The following is a 27402-nucleotide window of genomic DNA, read 5'->3' on the forward strand; positions in this document are numbered from 1 at the left end:
TTCAAATAATGAGCTTTATGTTGACTTCATGAGGTAATGTGGTTGGATGGGGATGAATACTGATTCTCAGAGATAATCAAAGAAGGAAGAAAAAATCAGGAAAAGGACTTCTTTCTTTTATAATGATCTTCTATCAGCTCACCAATGGAGCATTAATTCTGGTTCAGAGGGACCTGATGGGAGGAGCGTTTAATGTAGTGACCAGATGGGCAGTGCTGCCATATCAACAGATGGAGTGAGGAGCTGGGGAAACCGCCAAAGCATTGAACACAAAGTGAATTTGAGCCCACAGGGAGATGCCCCAGAGGCAGCCCTCCAGCTCTAAATCCAGCAGTCTCCAGCAGCACAGCCTAGGTCATCGCTTCCCAGATGTGATCCCTTGACTCAGGTGCCAGGAGCAAATCTTTCAAGAGTACCAATGGAGGGGGAGTAGCAATGAGTACCAATGTTAATAGGTCAGTCATGTCCAACTCTTTGTGACCCCATGGACTATAACTTGCCAGGGTCCTTTGTCCATGGGATTCTCCAGGCAAGCTTATTGGAGTGGGTAGGGGACCTTGGTGGCTCAGGCAGTAAAGAATCTGCCTGCAGTGCAGGAGACCCACCAAGGAAGCCTAATGGAGGGGGAGAGGTCTCATAGCCTTTTTGTTTTAAAGGCCATATCAAAAATCATATTTCACCTTTGTGTCTATATTTACTTTGAGGTAGAATTATGTCAGTGTAGTGAGTTAATGCTTATTTTATGATATTCAGTAGTATTAATTGGTAGTTATAGATTGAAGGCAGGAGGAGAAGGGGACAACAAAGAATGAGATGGTTGGATGGCATCACTGACTCAATGGACATGAGTTTGAGCAAGCTCCGGGAACTGATGATAGACAGGGAAGCCTGGCGTGCTGCAGTTCATGGGGTCGCAAAGAGTCAGACATGACCGAGTGACTGAACTGAACTGATAGATTGCTTTGATCATAACCATGACAGAAGGAATTGTTTAATACCTATTTAAATGTCCTGTTCGGCAGGCGGAATCTTTACAAACTTTTAGCTTGTAGGAAAGGAAATGAACTAGGGCGAAACAAATGTTGCTGGTCACTAGCTAGGTTGGACATCTGTGTACTTTTGAAAGCTGTCAGTGACTCCTCATTTCTCACATAAAGTGGAGTTTGAGCACCTAACTTGGCATTCAAGGCCCTCCACAATCTCACCTCACTGCTCTCCAACTCCTTACCCAAGTCCACTAGCTCAAACTGCTAGGTCTATCCATGGCCCTGAAAACAGACTTCCTGCAATCTCACCTCTGGGAGCCCTTTTTCACATCGAGAATACTTTCATGTCTTCTCTATTTATCTAAAAGCATTTTTCTAGTCACTCAGGTTTTTAAAGTAGGCATTTCTCTGTAAAAATGCTGTGATTCACAAGGAATGAACTGGTTTTTATCTTTCTAATGACCTCCTTTTTCATTTGAAGTCAGTCTTCAAAAATGCTGCCTTCTGACCTCAATTCCTACCATCTCCCCCTGCTCCTTCTGCTCTGCCATTCTGTCCTCTGTGTTATTTCCAGAACAGTCCTAGCAGATTGCTACCTCAGGACCTTTGCACTTACTATTCTCTTTACTTGAAATTCTGCCCCAGAAAAGAGTCATGTGGCTTACTCCCTACCTTCCTGCCTTTTTTCAAATGTTCTCCCTCACTCCCTTCATGCTTCCTTTCAAATGTCCTTACATTCAAGAGGCCTTTTCTGACCACATCATATGAAGAGCACTTTTCACCACAGAACGATCATTTCCCTCTGTCCTCCTTTACTTCAGTTCAGTTCAGTCGCTCAGTCGTGTCTGACTCTTTGTGACCCCATGAATCGCAGCACGCCAGGCCTCCCTGTCCATCACCATCTCCCGGAGTTCACTCAGACTCACGTCCATCAAGTCCGTGATGCCATCCAGCCATCTCATCCTGGGTCGTCACCTTCTCCTCCTGCCCCCAATCTCTCCCAGGATCAGAGTCTTTTCCAATGAGTCAACTCTTCGCATGAGGTGTCCAAAGTACTGGAGTTTCAGCTTTAGCACATTCCGTCCAAAAAATCCCAGGACTGATCTCCTTCAGAATGGACTGGTTGGATCTCCTTGCAGTCCAAGGAACCCTCAAGAGTCTTCTCCAACACCACAGTTCAAACGCATTAATTCTTCGGTGCTTAGCCTTCTTCACAGTCCAACTCTCACATCCATATATGACCACTGGAAAAACCATAGCCTTCACTAGACGGACCTTAGTCGGCAAAGTACTGTCTCTGCTTTTGAATATACTATATAGGTTGGTCATAACTTTTCTTCCAAGGAGTAAGCATCTTTTAATTTCATGGCTGCAGTCACCATCTGCAGTGATTTTGGAGCCCCCCAAAATAAAGTCTGACACTGTTTCTACTGTTTCCCCATCTATTTCCCATGAAGTGATGGGACCAGATGCCATGATCTTCGTTTTCTGAATGTTGAGCTTTAAGCCAACTTTTTCACTCTCCTCTTTCACTTTCATCAAGAGGCTTTTTAGTTCCTCTTCACTTTCTGCCATAAGGGTGGTGTCATCTGCATATCTGAGGTTATTGATATTACTCCCGGCAATCTTGATTCCAGCTTGTTCTTCTTCCAGCCCAGCGTTTCTCATGATGTACTCTGCATATAAGTTAAATAAGCAGGGTGACAATATACAGCCTTGATGTACTCCTTTTCCTATTTGGAACCAGTCTGTTGTTCCATGTCCAGTTCTAACTGTTGCTTCCTGACTTGCATACAGATTTCTCAAGAGGCAGGTTAGGTGGTCTGGTATTCCCATCTCTTTCAGGATTTTCCACAGTTTATTGTGATCCACACAGTCAAAAGCTTTGACATAGTCAATAAAGCAGAAATAGATGTTTTTCTGGAACTCTCTTGCTTTTTCCATGATCCAGCGGATGTTGCCAATTTGATCTCTGGTTCCTCTGCCTTTTCTAAAACCAGCTTGAACATCAGGGAGTTCACGGTTCATGTATTGCTGAAGCCTGGCTTGGAAAATTTTGAGCATTACTTTACTAGCATGTGAGATGAGTGCAATTGTGCGGTAGTTTGAGCATTCTTTTGCATTGCCTTTCTTTGGAATTGGAATGAAAACTGACTTTTTCCAGTCCTGTGGCCACTGCTGAATTTTCCAAACTTGCTGGCATATTGAGTGCAGCACTTTCACAGCATCATCTTTTAGGATTTGAAACAGCTCAACTGGAATTCCATCACCTCCACTAGCTTTGTTCATAGTGATGCTTTCTAAGGCCCACTGGACTTCACATTCCAGGATGTCTGGCTCTAGATGAGTGATCACGTCATCATGATTATCTGGGTCGTGAAGATCTTTTTTGTACAGTTCTTCTGTGTATTCTTGCCACCTCTTCTTAATATCTTCTGCTTCTGTTAGGTCCAGACCATTTCTGTCCTTTATCGAGCCCATCTTTGCATGAAATGTTCCCTTGGTATCTCTAATTTTCTTGAAGAGATCTCTAGTCTTTCCCATTCTGTTGTTTTCCTCTATTTCTTTGCATTGATCGCTGAAGAAGGCTTTCTTATCTCTTCTTGCTATTCTTTGGAACTTTGCATTCAGATGCTTATATCTTTCCTTTTCTCCTTGGCTTTTCACCTCTCTTCTTTTCACAGCTATTTGTAAGGCCTCCCCAGAGAGCCATTTTGCTTTTTTGCATTTCTTTTCCATGGGGATGGTCTTGATCCCTGTCTCCTGTACAATGTCACGAACCTCATTCCATAGTTCATCAGGCACTCTATCTATCAGATCTAGTCCCTTAAATCTATTTCTCACTTCCACTGTATAATCATAAGGGATTTGATTTAGGTCATACCTGAATGGTCTAGTGGTTTTCCCTACTTTCTTCAATTTCATTCTGAATTTGGCAATAAGGAATTCATGATCTGAGCCACAGTCAGCTCCTGGTATTGTTTTTGTTGACTCTATAGAGCGTCTCCATCTTTGGCTGCAAAGAATGTAATCAATCTGATTTCGGTGTTGACCATCTGGTGATGTCCATGTGTAAAGTGTTCTCTTGTGTTGGAAGAGGGTGTTTGCTATGACCAGTGCATTTTCTTGGCAAAACTCTATTAGTCTTTGCCCTGCTTCATTCCAAATTTGCCTGTTACTCCAGGTGTTTCTTGACTTCCTACTTTTGCATTCCAGTCCCCTATAATGAAAAAGACATCTTTTTGAGTGTTAGTTCTAAAGATCTTGTAGGTCTTCATAATACCGTTCAACTTCAGTTTCTTCAGCGTTACTGGTTGGGGCATAGACTTGGATAACTGTGATATTGAATGGTTTGCCTTGGAGACGAACCAAAATCATTCTGTTGTTTTTGAGATTGCATCCAAGTACTGCATTTCAGGCTCTTTTGTTGACCACGATGGCTACTCCATTTCTTCCGAGGGATTCCTGCCCGCAGTAGTAGATGTAATGGTCATCTGAGTTATATTCACTCATTCCAGTCCATTTTAGTTCGCTGATTCCTAGAATGTCGACGTTCACCCTTGCCATCTCTTGTTTGACCACTTCCAATTTGCCTTGATTCATGGACCTGACATTCCAGGTTCCTATGCAATATTGCTCTTTACAGCATCGGATCTTGCTTCTGTCACCAGTCACATCCACAACTGGGTATTGTTTTTGCTTTGGCTCCATCCCTTCATTCTTTCTGGAGTTATTTCTCCACTGATCTCCAGTAGCATATTGGGCACTTAATGACCTGGGGAGTTCCTCTTTTGGTATCCTATCATTTTGCCTTTTCCTACTGTTCATGGGGTTCTCAAGGCAAGAATACTGAAGTGGCTTGCCATTCCCTTCTCCAGTGGACCACATGAAGAGTCTGCTATACTTGAAAGCTGTGCTGTGCTTAGTCTGACTCTTGGCGACCCCATGGAGTGTAGCCCACCAGGCTCCTCTGTTCATGGGGATTCTCCAGGCCAGAATACTGGAGTGGGTAGCCATTCCCTTCTCCAGGGAATCTTCCCAACCCAGGGAGCTAACCCAGGTCTCCTGCATTGCAGGCAGATTCTTTACCAGCTGAGCTACCAGGGAAGCCCCCTCCTTTAGTACCATCTTATTGGGTTGGGCATGTGACCCAGGACAGGTCACTGAGACTCAGTTCTATAACTTTTGTTAGAACTATTAGGAAAGTGAAGCTCTCTTTCTGCTGGAGTTGCTGATCTGTGAGAAAAATAATTTGTGATGGACTGAAACAAAAATTCCTTGATATTGAAACCAATTAGTTGCAGAAAGAAAAGAAAAATGTAAAAAGAAATATCGATCTTCTGGATCAAGCTGGTTTTTAGTCCCATACTCCCTTCTGCTTTGAGTTGGTGTTTCGGTTATATGTTTGCCCTCAGTTACCGAGATATATGCACTTGCTAAAGGGTCTTTGAAGAGAATTAGAAGTTCTTCAAATGAGTGCTAATTAAGTCAGCACAACCCAATAGAAAAAAAAATCACTTAATGATTTCTTAAGTTGGCACTTCCTGTTAATTAGTTACATTTTCTTCTAATTTCCACTACCAGGATGTAATCTATATAATATTTTTTTGCCTTGCAAATTTTAATAAGAGCAGAAATGTGACGGAATGCTGATTTTTAAAGGGCTCCAAAGAACATTTTTCCTGGGTGTCACAATGTTGAAAGATTACATTTGTAGATGTCTTTTAGTCACTCAGACAATTTCTAGTTCAATTCAATTGTTTAAATGTAAAAGTGTTGATAACTTATTGTCATCAGGGTACATGAATTTTACCATAATCAGTAATTAGTTAACTCAGGGAACTTTATGAGAATATCCAGTTAATTTTGGTCATCTCTGTGTTCTTTTTCTTTTAATATTTTCCTTCTAATTAAATATGCCAGTAACACCTTAAACCATGATGTTGAATTTTCATCTCTAATTTTCAATTTCAGCTCAGTGAATGACTTTGAATTCTAATCAAGTCATAGCATCCCTATATTTCAACCTATGTCCTATAACTATACCTGTTACCTATAAGATGCCAATGCTTTGGAGAACTTTAAATTACCTTGACTGTAACATGTTCTCTACTACTGTAGTTCGTCATTAATATCTGGTGGAGACAGACTTGAAGGACTGTAATTACATTAATACAGGTTTACTATGAGAACAAAGTTACAAATGACAGCAAAAAGTCATAAATTTTTCTAAAACAACTTCCTGTATATATATTTTGGGTTAGTCACTTAGTTTCCTCCTTTTGAAATCCGACTGTATAACAACAGCAATTGGCCAAATAGATAAATAATATCTAAAGAAATACTCATTGGATGTTAAGAGAACATCATGAGTAAAAACTGAAATTGTGATCAGGATTACACAATATAGGAAGACTTTCCAACTATAAAGGTTAAGACAAAAAGTAGTTTTGGGTTCAGAAAATTTAATCTAGGATTTACAATCTTTAACTCTTATTATTTGATGATATATGGCAACCCACTCCAGTACTCCTGACTGGAGAACTCCATGGACAGAAGAGCCTGGAGGGCTACAGTCCATAGTCTCAAAGGGTTGGATACAACTGAGCGACAGCACACACGCACAGGTAAGTGTGTGCATTTGTGTGATTGTGTGAATATGTAGGTATATATAAGCACATAAACACACACACACATTTGGGTTTGCTCTGCACTCCCTGTTAGAGAATTTAGTTTTTACGAAAAGTGCCATCTTCATTTTCTTTGTAGGTATACAACACAGAAGTATTTAATTTATTGGCTGACTTTTTACAAGCATCTAAATGAAATTTAAAATTATTATAAATGCCATTCCCAGTCACATCCTAAGAGCATGCATGCAGCATATTCTAAATGACATGGTTCTAAAAATGTCCCATGATAAAGTCAGTGAAAAGTACAACATAGTAATTTCATTTGAATTAATCAAGAGCATCTTGATGGGATGGACTTCCATAATCACAAAACTGGTACACCCATATTCAAGCATAATTTCTGTCTCTATGTACGTGGTCCTTGGGGTTTCTGAATGTCTTCCATTTTTAATACCCTTGGCTTTTTTTTTTATTCAGCCGATTGTGGAAAATTAAAGATTTAGTTCTGTAAGAAAAAGCTCTTGGATACAAATAAAGACCAACGGAAAAAAGCGAAAAAATGCCCTCAAGGCTTAGATATGAGTACAGGAAGATACTCATAGATTCCAGACAGCATACTGATCTTGGATTAACCAACTTCAAGGACAGGGACTGAAGCCTAGGGGACAGGGGCAAGCTCTTCTGTCCATGAGATTTCCCAGGCAAGAATACTGGAGTGGGCAACCATGCCCTTCTCCAGGGGATCTTCTTGACCCAGGGATTGAACCTGGGTCTCCTGCATTGCAGGCAGATTCTTAACTGCCTAAGCCACCAGGGAAGCCCTCTATTTCCCAAGTCTCCTATAAATGTGTTATTATAGTTTCATAATTTAACAAACAAACAAAAAACCTATGGAAAAGTTACCTTTCTTCTTTCCTCTGCAGCCTCCAGTTTTTTCTGGATCTCCTCCAGGGACAGGTCTTTCTTCTTGGGAGAAGCTAAAGTTCGTGGAGCTTCTGAGATGGGAGATGGTGGTTTTAAGATCAGCTCAAAAGCCTGGCCAGAGGCACGCTTGTTGATTTGCTTCACTTCCATATCTGAGAGATGAATATTTGAGAAGGTTAAGCATCCAGAACACAGGCGTGCATTTACTTAAATAATTTGTACTCTGGCAGCTAAAAGAGGCCTTGTTATTCTGACGAAGATGAATAAAATGTTACATGTGATCATTTGCTCTACCTTGTTTTGAACATATAAGACCTCTTTCTTTAGTATATTTAAGGATCTATTTTAACTGATCAAATACTTACAGTGTTAGGAAATTCAACACTGTCCATAGGGAGTTAAAGCATGGTAGGCATGCCCAGAAAAAAGTTAGCCTGACTCAGTTTTAAACTAAACTTTATTTTCCTTTTGAATAAACACGAGCCTCATATGAAAATCAAGTAGCTCAGATTAAGGTTTATTTATTTTTTGGGAAATCACCTTAGTTGGAAACATCTGGAAACATAGTTGGAAACTCATTAATGAGGAAAATAGCAAAGTTCTCCAGTTCTCACACCTAATCCTATGGTTGGGAATCACAGGAAGGAGCTGGCTTAAAACCAATAGAGCTCCCTGAATGGTTGGAAATACTGGGTTGGCCAAAAAGTTTGTTTGCGGTTTTCTGTACAATGTTACTGAAAATCCCAAACGAACATTTTGGCCAACACAATATTCAACCCATTCAAGGCTAATGTGCAGGGTTTCCTACTGGTTTCTGTTTTGCCCTTCAGTGTGGCTGTTGGTCTGAGCCATCAAGCATCATAACGTCAGCCCTGGGGAGGACACTGGCATGGGAGCCCCTGTCTTCAAGGTGCTTACACTCTAATGAAGACAGTTAGGCAGAGTCCCATGGTAATGCCTTTGCTTGAACTTTGCTGCTACTTGGAATGCCTTCATCATTCCCCCGCTGTAGACAGGAGCCAGGGGGGAAGAGGCATTGTGGTGGTTATCTAATTTATACACTCTGTACTTTTGAACAATATTTACATTCAATAACTGCATAATTGCATAATAATTCAATGGGAAAAAAACCTGAAAATAAATGCATAATATGATTCAAAATATAAAAATATAATTTATAAAATAAAATAGAGTGACAGCTAGCATCTGCTAGGACATTAGTGCAATTACACATCTTACAGCTTAATGAAATGTACTGATGTTAAAAAGCTCATTAGACAACTCTCTATCTCTTTTTTAGATGAGTGTTTCTGATTTTCATCCCCAGACTGCATCCCTCTCATTTCAGCCCCCTGTTTCTTGTTCTGTCCTCTGGACCCACCCAGATTTAGGCTAGTCTCTGTTGTGCATAACCATCTTTCAAGTATTTGAAAATAGTTATGATCTTCCATTTCAACTTTTTCCCCAGGTTAAAACATTCTCAGTGCCCCAAAATGACACTGTTTTTAGATCCTTACTGCTACATCACTCCCTAACTTCATAGGGCTTCCTAATTTATTAATGTCCCTTGAAAACTGTGGCAACCAAGCTGGCCAGGTTTCCAGGCAAGTTCTAACTAGAGCAGAGCAAAGAAGAAATATCCCTTCTCTTGATGTGACTATTAGCTTCCATTAAATTCTTTCAGCAACCCGATTAGTGTATTTTGAGGTTGTGGTCTACAGCGACCCCAGGTGAACAGGAACTGAACTTATTTAGATCCTATGAATGTTAACAGATCATATGTGTACGCTTGGTTGCTAATCATGTCTCTTTGTGACCCCATGGGCTGTAGCCCACCAGGCTCCTCTGTCCACGGGATTCTCCAGGCAAGAGTACTGGAGTGGGCTGCCATTTCCTTCTCCAGGGGGCCTACGCGACCCAGGGATTGAACCTGCCTCTCTCTGCATTGGCAGGCATGTCTTTACCACAAGCACCACCTGGGAAGTCGCTCATACAGACAAAGTCAGTTCAATAAATATATTAAAAATGATGTGGGTTTTTTCACAATTATAAACATATTCAAAATCTTTGTGCAGGCATCCAAATTTGTACTTATACTTTAAGTACAATTCTGTAAAAAATACGAAAACTTACGGAAAAGGATTTTAAGAGAACAGCGGCAAACAAAAATCACTTGTCTGATAAAGTGATGGGATTTTAAATGGATAGAGTTAGAGACTCCAAAATCAGAACTGCCTGAATTTGCATCCATATAGCGATCCCTGGGTCAGGAATATCCTCTGGAGAAGAGAATGGCAGTCCACTCCAGTACTCTTGCCTAGAGAGTCCCATGGACAGAGGAGCCTGGCAGGCTACAGTCCATGGGATTGCAGAGTCAGACATGACTGAGCGACTAACACTTTCATTTTCACTTTCAGCCAAGATGAAACCCAGGAATCCTCTTCAACAGGCCAATTTATATTGCTCTATCAGAACGCAACTAGTCATTCTTACTAGGCGTGGGATACCGGGAAGATGAATTCACTTCTTTAAGTTCTCTTTTCCTCATATAAAAGACGCAGATGAAAAGCACCTTTCTCACAAGACCATGGTGAAATTAAAAGATACAGGATACTTGTCCAAATCAGTCAAATTACATACATTAAATATGTGTAGCCTTTCGTATGTTACTTCAATATAGCGGTTAAAAAGATTAAATTGTGAACATGTTCCAAAAAGGTTTATAAAGGATACTAAATGTAAAGCACAGGCTTTACAAATTTAAACAATTCTTCTGATTATTAATTCTTATTATAATGTTGGTCTACAGTAAATGCTTGTTATAATGTTGTCTACAATAAATATTATCCAGTACAGAAACATAAGGCAAGGTTAAAGACTTTGGGAATTTGAAATTCTCTACCAATTCTTTAAGGAAGTAGTACAGGAGCTATGGTGAACTGTCTTTCTGACTTCTAAGACTCAGCTTATATACAACTTCTGATTTTCATTTCCCCTCTCCAATCCCTAAGCAGACAGACACCATCACTCTTCTGCGTCCTACCAGTAAATGTGTATAACCTCTGTCTCATCCGCACTGTGCTCCACTCACTGGCTATGGTGTGCTGTAGTCCTCTCCAAGGCCATGAGTGCCTGGAAGAGGCCTGAGCCGTACTTGTCATTGGCGCCTTCCTGAGCCACAGTCATCACTGAAGCCCCGGCGACAACACACGGTGACACATTAGTGCCTCAGAACAGCAGTCCAGCGTATTTGCTGACTGCATGGACTTATACAAAGTCAGCATGGGCCTGCCTGCTAATGAGAATTTTGGTTGGAAACTGAAACTTTTTCGCATGAAAGGCATTCCCTTGTGAAACAGTTAATTCATATTCATGATGCTTATGCCATGATAGAATCAGTTTGGAAGAAAAACTCCTTTGAGTCCTGGAATATTTTAAAGGCATAGAAGCAGTTAACCATCATAGATCCCTTCGCCTTACCTGTAATGTATTTCCTTACACACATGGAAAAGAAAAAATTGTCATGAGCCAAACAGGTAGCCAAACATCCCTCATTTTTACTACACATGTAACAGCACCAAACATTTTGATAAATGGACAGAATTAAGTGAAGTTGGGCTTCTCGGGTGGTGTTGGTGGTAAATAATTTATCTGCTAATGCAGGAGATGCAAGAGACGTGGGTTTGATCCCTGGGTCAGGAAGATCCTCTGGAGAAGGAAATGGCAGCCCACTCCAGTACTCTTGCCTGGGAAATCTCATGGACAGAGGAAGCTGACGGGCTATGGTCCATGGGGTCGCAAAGAGTGGGACATGACTGCACTGAACACATATACATCACATCAAGTGAAGATGGTATTGTTGATAATGACAGCTACCATTCTGAATGCTTACAAGAGGACAGGCTCTGTGCTAAACATGAAACCATTTAAATGCCACAAACTCGCATTAAACCATTTAAAACACTCCACAAAAACACTGGTAGGAAGACACTAGAGTTAAATAAGGCTCAAAGAATCTGAGTTACCTGCCCAAGGTCAGGCAGATAGTGGCAGAACCAGGATGGTCATCAGACTTAGCAGAATGAACCAGGATAAATCAAACCAAAAGGTTTTCACTGCAAAATAAGGTTCATAACTATGCCAATCATTCAGGATTTTCATTTAAAACCCTCTTTATCTGGACTTCAGTCATAAGTCAGTTTTATTATTGGAACGTATTAGGTTGTTGAGATGCATACAGAACATATGGGGATTTTATAAAGACCTCGGGTACTAAATTGTTTCTGTCGTGTCCGACTCTTTGCGACGCCATGGACTATAGACTATACAAGGCTCCTCTGTCCACAGGATTTCCATGGACAGAGGAGCAATAATACCCCAGGCAATAATACTGGAGTGAGTTGGCCATGTCCTTCTCCAGGGGATCTTCCCAACCCAGGAATCAAACCCACGTCTTTTACGTCTCCCGTATTGGCGCTAGCGCCACCTGAGAAACCCTCATAAAGACTACATTAAAGCATAAACTGTTGGTGGCTGATTTTCTTTCCCGAGTTTTCTAACTATAAAGCATTTTCTTGCAAACAGTGATCTTCTCTAATTATAGCTTAGTGTATTATGTTATTTGCAAAGAGAAGCTTCGAACATATTGTGGATATTGATATGCTGGATAAGATGGCTAATAACAGCTCAGCCATCTTTCTTAAGAGACATTAATGTGCTGTTATTAGCATCAAACTCATATTGTTTTCAGCAAATAGCAATCAATAAGACCCATTAGCTAGATCCGGCAAGTCAATAGTAAGATCTACAAAATATTGATTTCATTATATGAGGAGCTGTGAGAGAGAAACAACCACATCCAAGCTTTTTAAGCTGGTCCAGCCAGCAGGGGCATTTTGCAGGCAACTCACCATCGTAAGTGTAGATGTTGATGTTGCGAGGTTCCGGGTAGAAGCAAGAGCAGATCAGGGACAGCATGGACAGTTCCTTCATTTTTTCCTTGTAGGCTGAAACAAACAGCTCAAGATTAGTATCTCTCATTTCCTGAATTTCCTCTGAATGCTTCGTTTCACCTGAATAATTGTTATTATTATATATTGTTATTATTATATTCTACTCCTGTAGAATCAATGTTGGTAGGGACTCTCACAAATTTGATGGAAACAGAACTCTGAGGTGCATATTTCTTATTACAGAGGACATAAAAGGCAAATTACTGCAGGTTAGATAAGAAGTGAGGGGAAGGGAGCTAAAGAAAGAAAGAAAGGCAGAAGGAATTGAGATCCAGCAAGGTAGGAGGGAGAGACAGGAAAGATATGGAGGAAACAGAAACAGACAAAAAGGACAGAGATAGGTTCATTCTATACACGTGTGCGCAGGTCTGTTGTATATAAGTCAGTTTCAGGAGGTGTGCTTTGTTAAATCTGGATGGCCACATATTCATTTGGGAAGAGGCAGAGAACTCATCAGGACAATTACTAAGCAAATACATGCTCCAGGGAACAGTGTTGCTGCCTTCTCTTCATCCCCAAGTGCACTTTCATGTATCTCCCTCTTTCCACAAAACAACAAACCTGGTTAGGAGATCTGATAAGGATCTCCCTTCTTCTCTGCACACTCAGTTCGAATGCCAAGCAGCTGCAGGGATTCGGACCTCCTTCCTCCTTCACCCCTCCCAACCCCCATTTCATTTTTCCCTTTTCCCCTCAAGAAACCTCCTGCCTAGGTGACTGCGGGAGCCTCTTATCACTGTTAGCCATCACTGAGACAACAGACGGTGATAAGGAGGTGGGATTCTCTAACCTTTGTTGATTCTTAATTCTCAAGAATAATAAATTAAGGAAAATGAAAGAAGAATCATAGAGAGACTTTGTTCACTAACTTATGAGAACATATAAACAGATGGTGAGGTCCTAACATATTGAAACTCACAGGGAGCTAGAGCCTCTTGGCAGGGTCTTCTGATGGTTATGCAACCCATGGGAGAGAAGTACCTTGGGAAGGTGAGAACTCACAGAAGATTGTTTGGGCATTATTGCCAGGTGCATCTGCGGTTAGCCAGTAGAAAATAGATTCAATATCTGGATGCTTTAGAGATACACAAATTTAGGTTGGGAAGGTTCTAAGAGATTATTTAGTCAACTGTCCACCCATCTTACCATCAATTTTGCAAATGAAATGGACCACAGAGGCTGATATCATATATGACTAGTGACAAAGTTGGGGTCTTGAGAAAATGTAGTAAATCAAGGTCTTAAGATTGCCAAGAGGTTTCTAGCTCTACTTTCAAGATGAGGTTCAGTGTGTCGAGAGGGCTAGACACACTAGTAAAATAGTCCAGGCAAGAATACTGGAGTGGGTAGCCATTCCCTTCTCCAGGGGATCTCCCCAAACCAGGGATCGAACCTGGATCTCCTGCACTGTAGGCAGATTTTTTACTATCTGAGCCACCAGGGAAGCCTTGTGAACCACATACAAAGGTCAAATATTGCCATATTGCATATGGTGCAACCTAACACATCCTGAGCCTCTGTCTTAAAGAATTTCCTTCCCTATTTAGTTTATTTCCTTAAAATAAGTAACACAATTTGCCTTGTACCAAAACAGTTCTGCTAATACATATTCTCTGAGATTTTATTGAATGCCTTTGGAATTTTAGAAGGCTGAAACCATATGTCTTTGTTTTATGTGTCTATTTAGTTAATAAAAGTATGTCCCTTATAAAGGTTCAAGCCAATCTTCACATGGATGTTCAGTGTGAATCACAGTATCATATAAGAACATTCTGTGGTTTAATGTGTATAATTCCATGAACTGATTAAAACCAAACAGCAAGGCTTTGCAGCTTGTAAGGTTTTTAGTAACAGGATGCCATATGGTATCTGAAATACTTTACAGAGTGAAACACATATTAGAAGCACATGTTAAAGATATCAACCTCATTAGGGAAGGACAATCCAAAAGCAAAATAAAAGATATTTTGTCTCATAGGAAAGGGAACCCTCCTACACTGTTGGTGGGGATGTAAACTAGTGCAGCCAGTATAGAAAACAGTATGGAGCGTCCTTAAAAAAACTAGAAAATGAGCTACCATATGATCCAGCAATCCCTCTCCTGGGCATATATTCAGAAAAGATGAAAACTCTAAATTGGAAAGATACATGCACCCCAATGTTCATAGCAACACTATTCATAATAGCCAAGGCATAGAAACAACCCAAGTTCTCATCAAATATATATATGTATTATATATTATTCCCATAATATATTATATATATAATAAAAGAGAATGATATATTACCATTCTCAGCAACATAGATAGACCTATGATAGATAGGTCCAGAATATCAAACTAAGTACAGTCAGTCAGACAGAGAAAGACAAATATTACATGATATCACTTTCATGTGGAACCTAAAAAATAATACAAATGAATCTATATCCAAAACAGAAACAGACTCATAGACGGAAAACACACTAACAGTTACCAAAGTGGAAAGGAATTGGGACCAGGGATAAATTATAAGGATGGAATTAACAGGTACAAACTACTACACATAAAACAGATAAGCAACAAGGCTTTACTGTATGGCACAGGGAACAATATTCAATATCTTGTAACAACCTACAATGGAAAGTAATCTGAAAAAAATATAATGGAATCACTTTGTTGTACACCTGAAACTAACATAATATTGTAAATCAACTATACTTCAATAAAAAAAAAAGGCTTTCCTTCTTATAGCGGTAATAGATTAAAGGTGTAGAAGAAAAAGATTTTCTGCAAAAGAAAACACTCTTCACCATCAGTCCTTGGTTTCTTGGAAATGCAGTTCACTAATTTTCAGTAAGGTCACTCACTGCTCTAATTGTGCTTGATATGGGTGTACATGTTGTGAGGAACCAACATCTTTGGTGCCCATGGGTAATGTATAACTGTGACCCATTGAAACGCTGTTTTTCCTACTCTGAGGTGGTCTGGGGACAACCCCAGTTGTTATCTGTGGGTGATTTCTTTCTTGTGTTTGATTTCTTCAATAGCATCCTTCTTTTTCACTGGGGTATAGTAGCTTTACAACGTTGTTAGTTTCTGCTGTAAATTTAAGTGAATCAGCTATATCTGTACAGACATCCCCTCCCTTTTGGGCCTCCCTCCCACCCCCATCTAGATCATCACAGAGCACCGAACTGAGCTCCCTGCTGTATACAGTAGGTTCCCACTAGCTACCTGCTTTACACATGACAGTGCACTTCAATTATTTTTAAAAAATCAGGACCTGTGACTCTACATGGTGTGATTGACTCTGTCTAGCAGTAGATATGGCATAGATTTTCACTCCTATAGTTGCTCTGAATCCTAAAGTGAAAGTGAAGTTGCTCAGTCGTGTCCACTCTCTGCGACCCGATGGACTGTAGCCTATCAAGCTCCTCCGTCCATGGGATTTTCCAGGCAAGAGTGCTGGAGTGGATTGCCATTTCTTTCTCCAGGGGATCTTCCCGACCCTGGAATCGAACCCCTGTCTGCCGCATTGCAGGCAGACGCTTTATTGTCTGAGCCACCAGGGAAATCCATCTGAATCCTAGGCAACCGCTTAAAGCCAGTTGAAACCACAGCCCGAGGAAATTCTGATTGCTGCCAGGTAGCAAAGTAAGTAAGTGTTAGTTGCTCAGTCGTGCCCGACTCTGCGACCCCATGGACTGCAGCCCACCAGGCTTCTCTGTCCATGAGATGTTCCAGGCAAGGATACTGGAGTGGGTTGCCATCTCCTTCACCAGAGGATCTTCCCAACCCAGGGATCGAACCTGGGTCTCCTGCACTGCAGGCAGATTCTTTACCGACTGAGCTACAAGGTAGCAAAGGCAGACTGTGAAGATAGGTCTCTTCCTCCCTTGCTGTATTACCCACACTTTCCCCTAGGTGGCACTGCCCTTTCTAATCCTCTCCTCTCATCTACATCCTTCCCAAGATCTGAATCTCCATTCAGATCTCGGCTCCTCACTGTTTCCCTCTCTTAGGGCTGCTATTCACAGTGATCTCCTATTGTCCTTAGGAGGCTGTAATACCTAACCTTTATTATATTGCTCTACTTGATTATATACTGCTTAGGCTCCTTCACTGGAAGGACTGATGCTGAAGCCGAAGCTGCAGTACTTTGGCCACCTGATGCAAAGAACCGACTCATTGGAAAAGACCCTGATGCTGGGAAAGATTGGAGGCAGGAGGAGAATGGGGTGGTAGAGAATGAGATGGTTAGATAACATCTCTGGCTCAGTGGACATAATTAGAGCCAACTCTGGGCTTTCCAGGTGGTGCTAGTGGTAAACAACCTGCTTGCTAATGCAGGAGACATAAAAGACACTGGGTTTGATCCCTGGGTCAGAGATATCCCCTCAAGGAGGAAATGGCAACCCACTCCAGTATCTTTGCTTGGAGAATCCTCTGGACAGAGGAACCTGGCAGGCTATAGTCCATGGGGTTGCAGAGTCGGAGATGACTTAGCAACTGAACAACAGCAAGACTCCTGCATTACTTGTTTTTGATGTGTACTTTTTGTTTACTAAACTAAGCTCTTTAAAGGCAAATGTTGCATCTTACTCATTTATAAACTAATTTACAGCATAGTCCTGAATGGAACAGAAAGCAGTTGCTTTGTGAATCATTGTTGGCTATTTTGCTCATTGATTTTGAATGTCTCTCAATTAAAAAGTATTTATGGTCACTATCCATGGTCAACAGTTTCTGTGAGGCATTATGGAATTACAAAGAGATATAGTATATGTGTCCTCATTCTTAAGGAGCTTTCAAGTCAGGGAAGTGAAGTATACAGATGTGAAAAGCAATAGTGTGAAAGTGAACATGTTAATTGCTCAGTCGTATCTGACTCTTTGTGACCCCATGGACTGTAGCCCACCAGGCTCCTCTGTCCATGGAATTCTCTAGGCTAGGATACTGGAGTGGATTGCCATTCCCTTTTCCAGAGGATCTTCCCAACCCAGGGATCTAACCCTGTTCTCCTTCATTGCAGGCAGATTCTTTACCATCTGAGCCACCAGGGAAGCTAAAAAGCGATAGAAACACATGCAAAATAAGTAAAGTGTCAAATAGAGGCACAGATAATTCATATTAGAAATTCAGAAGAACCTCCAAGTCCTGGGTTTGTGGAGAGGGTGGTCAGGAATGACTTTATCGTTAGAGTTGCTGGATTTAAAGCAAATAAAAATGCCAACATCTAGTTAAGTTTTAATCTAAATATTGCATGGGACATACTGAAAGCCATTCTATGCTTTTCTAATATTTAACTTTAACTGAGTATCTTGTATTTTATTGGGTTCACCAAAAAGCTTATTTGGGTTTTTCCATAACAAGTTCCCAAATGAACTTTTTGACCAATCCAATATATGGCGGCCAGAGCCAAGTGGACTGTAATTGTAAGCCTGAGAAGAGAAGAGGGAAACAAAGAAGAGAGAAGGCAAGTTTATTATTGTTGACATGGAAATGGTCTTCTAAAGAGACCATATGGAAACCTTTTATGGGTGGAACAGTGAGTTCACTGAAGGATGAATGACTCAGCTCATTCCAGGGAGCATCATTCACTTCCTAATCTTTGTGAATGGCGTTCTCCGTGTTTCAGTACACAGCCTTCTCAAAGACTATGCCACAAAGGGGTGTTAGAAGTTGTGCCCTGATAGTAAGTCTTCTTTGAGGTCAGTTGTATGCCAGGATGTGGGTAAGATGTTTTGAATTTTTGCTCATGTGAAAGGATTGTTGTGACCTAAAACATTATGTTTATATTAAAACAAACATGAATATATACTAAAACATTAGTATTTTAAGAATTTTAAATGTGTAAATTTAAAAGAAATTTGAACTTGAGAGTTTGATCCCACCCTTAGGAATATTTGTGTGAGAAAGCTGAGCAGCACAGAGTTGGCATTGGGTTGATTTTCTGTAAATTCTCGTTTGCCTGTGTTGCTCTGGTTTAAGCCCATTAATGACACCCTCTTTCATGGCTGGAAAATTTGTCTGTTACAAGTGATCCTAGCAATAGGTAGCCGTTGAACATTTTGAAAGTGGGATTACCTGATAAAAGGTTCTTCTTAGATCTATTTGGCCATTTTATTCAGGAAAGACACCAGGAGACACACTGAATAAAGTTAAGAAACAACGGAATAAAGTTCAGTAGAGAATGCAGTGTGACTTTGGGAAATGGTAAAGCAGAGCAAAAGGAAAGAGAAGATGCAAGGGATTTTATGAAAGGTGAATTGATAGAAATTTGGAGTCAAGGGTAGAGGGAAGAGAGTGAGAGAGCCTCATGGCTGGGTAGCCAAGTGAAGCTTTCCAGAGAAAGTGTTGCTAAAACTGAGTTCAGTAAGATAAGTTGGCTTTGCAGAAAACAGACCATAGGTGGAAGTACTGAAATATACATAATTTGGATAAACTTTTTATTACCAATAAAACAAATCCCAAGCAAGTGCAAATGCTAGTAGAAACATGTTATTAAGATTTCACTATTGAAATTTCACCCTTTGAATTGACAATCATTTCCTTCATTGGTTTTTGGAAGTCAGCATATATTAATCTTTTCACTACACTCAACAGAGTGTGCATGCTTGTAAGGATGTGGGCGGAGGTAGGTAATTCCATATAATAGTTTTCATTGTTGGCTGCATTTGCTATTAACTATTAATGTTTTCAAGTAAGTGAATTTCTCTAGTAAATTCATTTAAAATTCAACCCACATGATGTATAATGATTTTATAGCCATATCCACTTAAGCTAATGGTGTATGAACACATAGTTTTTCCATTTTTTCCAAGTGGTTACAATGAACTCTGAATAATAGCAATGTGTATGCTAAGTCGCTTCACTCATGTCTGACTCTTTCTGACCCCATGGACTGTGGCCTGCCGACTCTTCTGTCCACAGGATTTCCCAGGCAAGAATACTGGAATGGGTTGCCATTTCCTTCTCCAAGGGATCTTCCTGACCCAGGGATCGAACCTGGGTCTCCCGCATTGCAGGGAGATTCTTTACTGTCTGAGCCACCAGGGAAGCAGGTGGTAAAGAATCTGCCTGCAGTGCAGGAGACCTGGGTTCAGTCCCTGGGTTGGGAACATACAGCATATAAATTATATATGTATAAAATCATTTTTCCCATTCTTCTAAATGTATATCAGACTCCAACCCTTTGCCTAAACTTTCAATACATGTTAATTTTATACATATTGTGTTTCAACAAGAAAATGATGTATATTATTCATGGCAATATACCACATTGTTTTTTAAAGGCCCAAATAATTAAAAATGAGTTTTTAAGAAATGTTCAGTTTTGTATTTCACCTGGGTGGTGTGGGAGTGGCCATAAATATGACTTCTCATACTCACTTTGTTATTTGACTTGGACAAAAATATCATTTGCTTACTCATTCTGAGAAAAATTTTATTTGACTTCTCAGTTTTGGCTAATGCTGAGTGTAAAATAAAGTGATATGTATTAGACTTCCTATTAATATATGAATGATAGTTATGGAATGCTCTGGAAATATCATTTACATACTATTTTGGGAAGAAATACTTCATAATCGCTGAATGGGCTGCTTGTCTGTGTCGCCACAGAACAGTGTTCTTAACATCTGTATGAACACAGTCATTCAGGGCATTGACCACCTGACTATGGAGCTGGGTTTCAGGGGCTCTGATGGAGGATGCTCAGGGTCTGTTAGCACCTTCCTTTCTTCCTTTCCTTTCTCATGTTTCCCTGTGATCATCTTAGTCCAACAAAGGTTTTTTTTTTTTTCTTTGCAATTCCTAAAATACACAACTTGGAGTCAATCTCAATTTCTTCTTCTGAAAGGTCTCTAGGCAGAAAGTAAAGGGCCAAGGTAGATGATATATATAATGTAGGATATAGTTCCCTAGCACTGGTTTCACAGCAAGTATATTTGCATTGGTTTCTAAGAGATTTCATTGACAACATTTTAAGTTTTCCAATTTGTTAGATATAAACAGTAAATTAAAAGTACCTCTTTCTTTGGGGGAAAAAAAGCCTAGCATTTTCAGGTAGGGGCATCTTTAGAATCTGCAAATGGGGGTGACAGTTGCGGATATTCTTGGTAGTCCTCTGGGTGCTGGTGACACGGTTTCAATGACATAAGGGGAGAAACAGGGTCCTAGGCTAATCAGTTCTAAAAAGACTCAAGATTTATAACCACAATCATTAAACACCGAACCCACATTCTACCACCGATCTCCTAACTCTGTCTTTCTCTCTAGCCCTCCTATTTTCTAAGTCTTCAAATAGGTGAGAATCAGTTACCTATAAGCTCTTTTTTTGATGCTTTATACATGTCATAAATTAAGCTCCTGCTGCTCACTTTAACTTGATTTTGACCATATTGTGTGTGTGTGTTGTGTTTGGTAGTCTGATTGTTTTGGGGTCCTAGAGCCTCAGGTCAGATTATTTTCTAAAAGTCAAATCTATGATCCCATTTAGAAATACTTTCAAGAGCTCCATGACTGATTTTCCTATTGAAGGATGAAATGCATGAAAATGACTTTATTTAAAACATTTGCATACTATATTGGCTTCTATCTGGGCCCTAAAAAAACTTTGCTTGATGAATACGTAATTGAGAACTTAACATTTACATGAAAAAGAAATCTCAGATTTTTCATGATCTATTTTAACATCCCAGAAGATCTCTGATATGAGGTAATGTTCTAGATATTTCTGCCATGATGATGTAATGCTAATTGGCTTAGTATAAATATGGATTCAGCTGGTATTTATTCCATGCACATCTCCCCATAAGAATTATGATCTCCTAAGCTATAATAGCCACGGAGGTTTTGAAAGGTTAACATTTTGATCAGCCAAAGCAGCGTATTTTTTCTGTAGGAATAGATATCAAATCAAATCAAGGGACATTTAAGAAGGTCAAAGCTGTACAACCCATCATTGGATTTTACAGAAGCATATGAGACTCTTAAATTTCAATTTCATTGATAATTGGTCAAGCAGTTGTAACAAGGAAAAGAAACTGGGTGACCTGAATCAGTCCCTGTGGTCAAAATTGTAATAAAAGCTGTAAATTGTATCAACTTGGAACTTTGCCTTACTCTTACTTCCAAGTCAAAGGTCTGTCGAGTTTAATGAGAATTTAATGATGCAGGGTGCTGTTCTTTTATCTTTCCCCGTGATGAAAGAAATTCTTGTAGTCTTACATGGAAACCAAACTAAACTGTGGTTTACACAGGAGTAATGGAAGCACTTTATTTTGTCTGCAAGTCAAGATTTTCTTACCAAGCCTAATTCTAGGTATCAAAGGATATACTTTTCTTAAGTCTCCAGCAGTAGTCACAAGCCTAGGATGATAGCTAAATTGGTTGGGACTAAAATGAGAGAAAATCAGAGTGAAAGAACAGAGAGTCTGTTCATCTGGTTGAGTGAAGTTCTCATGGAGCAACAGCTTTTTTTCTCTTCTTCCCTGTGGTCTCCTGAACTGGAAAGTGTTAGTTGCTCAGCTGTGTCTGACTGTTTGCAACCCCACGGACTGTAACCCACCAGGCTCCACTGTCCATGGAATTCTCCAGGCAAGAATATTGGAGCAGGTTGCCATTCCCCTCCTCAGGGGATCTTCTTGACCCAGGGATCAAACCTGGGTCTCCTGCATTGCAGGCAAATTCTGTACCATCTGAGATACCACAGAAGGGCCCTTCAGGAGCTGCCATGATGTTCTCTGAATTGTGTCTTCAAAATGGCTAAATGTGACACCCAACTGATTTAAATCTTGTCCTATTACTTTTTAACATTTGACTGAGAGTAGAAAAATACCCTGCACCCATTCTTAATTCAGCAAAACTCATACTTCCTAGGCAGACTGACTATGGTATCAATTCTAGAATCGAAAATGTTGTGGTCGTCAATGAGGAGGATATTGGTTTCTTTATTCTTTTTGTTGTCTTTCTCTAGAAAATAAGTCCTAGGTTCCCCTTCCCATGGATTTTAGAATTAAGCCTGACTGTGATTCATGTTTCTGAACTGCAAAAGGAAGTATAAAACTGCATATATGGTGAATTTCCTATTATATTCTCAGTGCAAGCAAGAACTCTCAGAAATGAAAAACGCAAGACTTTTATGACAAATGAGAAATAGAAAAAAATTATAAGATTCACATAACTTTATCTCACTTAATGGGCCAGGTGACTTTTTCCTTGAATTGATCAGTGGTTTAGATGCTGAAGATACAATGAATTCAAAGGGAGTCCTCTCTGTCATTACAAGATGGGGCTGCTTATCTTCAGATAATGGAATATGCTAATTTATACAGAACATTAAGAAGAAAACAATCTGATTAAGCAGGGATTCAGCAATAATTTGTGGGGCAATTCCTATTAGTTATGTGTATGTGTGTGTGTGTGTGTGTGTGTGTGTGCGCGCGTGCGCACGCTGGGTCGCTTCAGTCGTGTCTGACTCTTTGTGACCCTGTGGACTATAGCCTGCTAAGCTCCCCTTTCCATGGGATTCTCCAGGAAAGAATAGTGGAGTGAATTGCCATGAGCCACCTGGGAAGTCCCCTGTTAATTATATCCTGATTTAATTCCTCTACCAATCTGAAAATTTGCTAGAAGTTGAAAGCATAGTTCTTGAAGTTTTCACACAAACCTCTACTCCCTTGGAATGGTGGAATATTTCTATGCATTTGAAGAGTTCCATATTGTTGTTTCAGTTCTGAATGGGTCTTAAAAAATCCTTACTACTTTTAATAGTTACTAGCATCAACTGAGAATAAAAGAAGCATTTAACTTACTGGTATTGTTAAATAATACTTAATAAGTTTCCATTGACTAGAATTCGTATCTGGGTAGTATACAAGCTGTATTTATAGCAGTCTCCCTAAAATTTTTCTTAGGAAATGGATGGTATATAAATGATTAATAGACAATATTTCAGGAAAAGGCCACAAAAGCCTCATATAGGAGCCAGTATTTTGCTTTTTTCTCAAAACCTAAGGAGAATGCTAGAGTCTTATTGCATGTAACATTTACTCACTAGTGCTCTAAAAGTTGGATTTTCAAAGCATGTTGCTCAGAGTTCTCTTCTAGTCATCCTGTGTATTAAATGCCTAGGTAACTGGAGTAGGGAACAAAAGCTGAGCAGTCAGGTAAATTTCTTCCCCTGAATGAAAACAAATCTTGTGACCTTGTTAGTCACACTTAAGTAATATGTCCTGCAGTCATTTTGTGTCATAGACACTAGAACAAACAAATAAATATTTAAAGAAAAACAGACAGATTATCAAAATTTAGAACTCCTACCAATATTAAAAAACACAAATTAAGTGATACTCTTCTTGAATATCTCTGGGAACGGATGAAAGTACCAGAGCATTTGAAATGAATGTGAAGTCTCTTAATGGTACAGCTTCCACTGGGTGATTACCTCCAGCATCCATTTTCGAGGCAGCTAAACAGTGTGGAAGGAATTTCGAGGTTAACCTAAACTTGCCATGGAAACTGCTTTCTGTCTTGAAAATCAAATGCTACTTCCTTAGGCTTTACCATGTAAAGACTCATTTTCTGAAATAGGATTCTTCCCATCATATACTTGAACTTACATAAGTATAATTTTCTGCAAGGGATGAAAAGAAATATAAAAAGCAAGTAAGTAAAATGTCAGAAGCTTTTGAATTCCCAATTTTGGGTCATGACTGTTAAAACAAGATTAAAATGTAAAAGGCAACTTGGTCCAAGAGAAGTTTTCTAAGTTTTCTTTCTTTCACATCATTTTGTGTTTTCTGGAAACAAAAGCTTTTCTAAGAAATGGTCATTTTCAGTGGCACCAAAGTTTTATATGCTTGTACTAAGATAAATGTAGTTTTGTTAAGCTATTGTTCTTTGCACGACAAAATATCCTTTTGCCTTTTTTTGTAATAAAGCAAATGGCTACAGAAAGGCTAAAGATACTGAAATTTGGGTTTTTATTTATTTGAAATAAGCAATATATGTCACAAAAAGTCCAGAAATATTTAAAAAGTAACTGTATGTTCTCTTAAGGGTGAATTTCACAATACGTTTAACCTATAAGATACAAATAAAAATAACTGAGTGATCAGGAGAGTTTGTTCGTACTTTGAGGAAATATATTATTACTGAGGAAATAATGTAACAAAACATTGTTATGTTCTGGTTATGCATTGATTTTCTGCTTCTACGAAGTCTGGTTGACTTGAATTGGTGAGCACTATTTCTCAAAATCTTACTTTAAGATCATCAACATAAATATTATTAGGACTGCATTTTGTTTAATGCAATTGGAATCACTAGCTAGCTATAGCATCTTAGAACTGGAAGGAAGAACAGAACTTTGAAGTCGTCTCAGAACTTAAGATTTTTATGTTAAGACTTTGGACAAGCTATTTAATTTCTCTGGACTTTTTTTATTTTTTTTTCTCATTGATAGTTGGTATTCCCAAGCTCTGGAATTTTATGATTCTACAAATTCAGCAATTTTGTCTTTAAATGAATTAGCTTCTCATTATGTGCTGATTCATTCTTTTGTGTTTTCTTTGCTAAGGGTTTCCTTTATCTATCTTCTTTTAAACAAATTATTTTAAGCCATTACATTTTTAAAGAAAAGGAAAACTTTCTCTTCATATTTTTGCTTTGTAAATTTTCCTCTTACCAAAACTTTGTATTTCATAATAAATATTTACATGATAGACACAAAATGTTATATATAATGTGATTCATAAAGCTACTTGTGGTTTGAATTTCAAATTGTCTAATTATTTGAGCAAACAACTTTACCCCATACTACATGGAAGATCTATTTTTGGCTTTAAATATGTATCTATTTTCACAATTAGGCAGACTAGGTGATGCATAAAATGTAAGGTTTCGGATGCCATCTTGAGTTCTTTTTGAGTTTATAATACTCATTTCTAAGATATGAGAAAGATTACATATCATTACTGGTTGAGTGAGATCAGACTCATTTTCTTTACATAGCAAGTAGCCCTCGACTCGGTCATAAACATTCCTAATTAAAAACCTGAAGGCAAACTAGTATCAAGTGCTTGACCTGTCTAGATAAATATGAATTGGAATTTGGCACAATAAATTGCTGATATTATTTTAAAAATCACAGCTTGGTAATACATACTTATAGGCACAATATGGGTTTTCCTTTATGTTCTGTTTTCCCTAGATTTGTTCAGCCTAAACACATTCATAAAAAAGTGTACTTTTCGTTTGGGATATTGTTCACAAGCTCAAAGAATTGTCCAAGTAATAATGTTATAGAGCAGGACAGAGGATCTGAATACCAGGTTAAGGTGAAAATTCAGAAATGTCTCTCATTGTTGTGACTTCCAAAACACAGAAGGGACTCAAACTTGATGGTTTCCATTGCAAGGGGCTTTGAGTCTCTTCTCCTTTGAAAGCCACAGTCCTATTCCTGGCTTGTTAAGCTTAGCCCTTGTTCCTTTACTGCTGTGTTCGCTGTTAATCATTTCTTCCCAACCATATTTAAGGTTCTGAGGGTGAGAGAAGGTGTCTCATTTAATGTGTGCATATAGAGTTGTGTGAGGTAGCTGTGCTCAGTTGCGTCCGACTCTGTGTTACTCTATGGACTGTAGCCTACCAGGCTCCTCTGTCCATGGGACTTTCCTGGCAAGAATACTGGAGTGGGCTGCCATTTCCTTCTCCAGGGATGTGGCAGTTAGTGTTCTATAAATGCTAATCTCTTGGTGGCTGAGCAGGGAGGAGCTGTCACCAGCTGCAAAAGACACCAGCGGCCCCCCTCCCCCCACGCACACTGTTCCCCTGTCCCCTCCCAGCCCCCATCTCTCTGTGGCTCAGCTGGCTTCCCCACAGATGATAGGTGAAGAGTGGGGGTTTAAGAGCCCAGATGTTGGACCCAGACTGAGCTCACTGATTCTCTCCAGTAAATTTACTAACTTCCTTTTATGCTGCAGACAGGAATTTCCATGCTTTGCGGTGGCCTGCCTCTGTCACTTAGCCCTTATCCCATAGCTGGAACTATGGCAATAGTTTCAAATGGTGCTAGTTAGTAACACAATAACTGCTCAGTTTCCAGGCAAAATTTAAGCAATCCGCTCTCCTTGTCTTTCATAAGGTCAACTTCACAGCTGGTAAGCACGTCCCTCTATATAAGGAGAAAAAAAGAGGCAGGTAAATGTCTCCTCTGCATTCATTTATAGGTTCTGTTGCTTTTCTGGGCTTCCCTGGTGGCTCAGCTGGTAAAGAATCTGCCTGCAATGCAGGAGACCCTGGTTCGATCCCGGGGTTGGAAGATTCCCTGGAGAAGAGAATGCCAACCCACTCCAGTATTCTGGCCTGGAGAACTGACTGCCAGGCTCCACTCCATGGGATTTGCCAGGCAAGAATACTGGAGTGGGTTGCCATTTCCTTCTCCAGGGAATCTTCCCAACCCAGGGATTGAACCTGGGTCTCCTGCATTACAGGCAGACTCTTTAACAGCTGAGCCACCAGGGAAGCCCATGATACTGACAAAAGATGAATAAATATTACCTTGGCATAATAGAAAAAATATAAGAACTTAAGACTTATGCTCTAGTTTAGGATCTATCCGACTTTAACAAATTTACTAAACCTTCTAAATATGAGTTAATCACAAAAAAATGGGGGTAGGATAAGATATCATTGTCGAGACTGAATTAAATGATGTTTTGCAAAACCGAAGTGCTAACTAGTATAAGATATTGTTATAAAGATTAATCCTCTCTAGCTTGTTCTTTGTTTTTTGACTTTTGAAGTCCTGCAGAGTGTGGCTATAGTGAAATGCTGTGGCATTTTTCTTCTTGTAATTCTGAGA

General features: G+C 39.6%; 1 protein-coding gene across 1 annotated transcript in view; it reads right to left on the bottom strand.

Moving 5' to 3' along the window:
- Positions 1–27402, bottom strand: part of STMN2 (stathmin 2) — a 58410-nt gene that overhangs the window by 16331 nt on the left and 14677 nt on the right. The window contains exons 2-3 of the mRNA XM_005689118.2: positions 12454–12549; positions 7523–7695 (exon numbers count right to left, since the gene is read on the bottom strand). Coding sequence (XP_005689175.1) covers positions 7523–7695; positions 12454–12549 — 269 coding nt within the window. The remainder of the gene's footprint in view (positions 1–7522; positions 7696–12453; positions 12550–27402) is intronic.

This window comes from Capra hircus, chromosome 14 (genome assembly GCF_001704415.2).
Source record: "Capra hircus breed San Clemente chromosome 14, ASM170441v1, whole genome shotgun sequence".
In the NCBI taxonomy this organism is placed as follows: Eukaryota; Metazoa; Chordata; class Mammalia; order Artiodactyla; family Bovidae; genus Capra; species Capra hircus.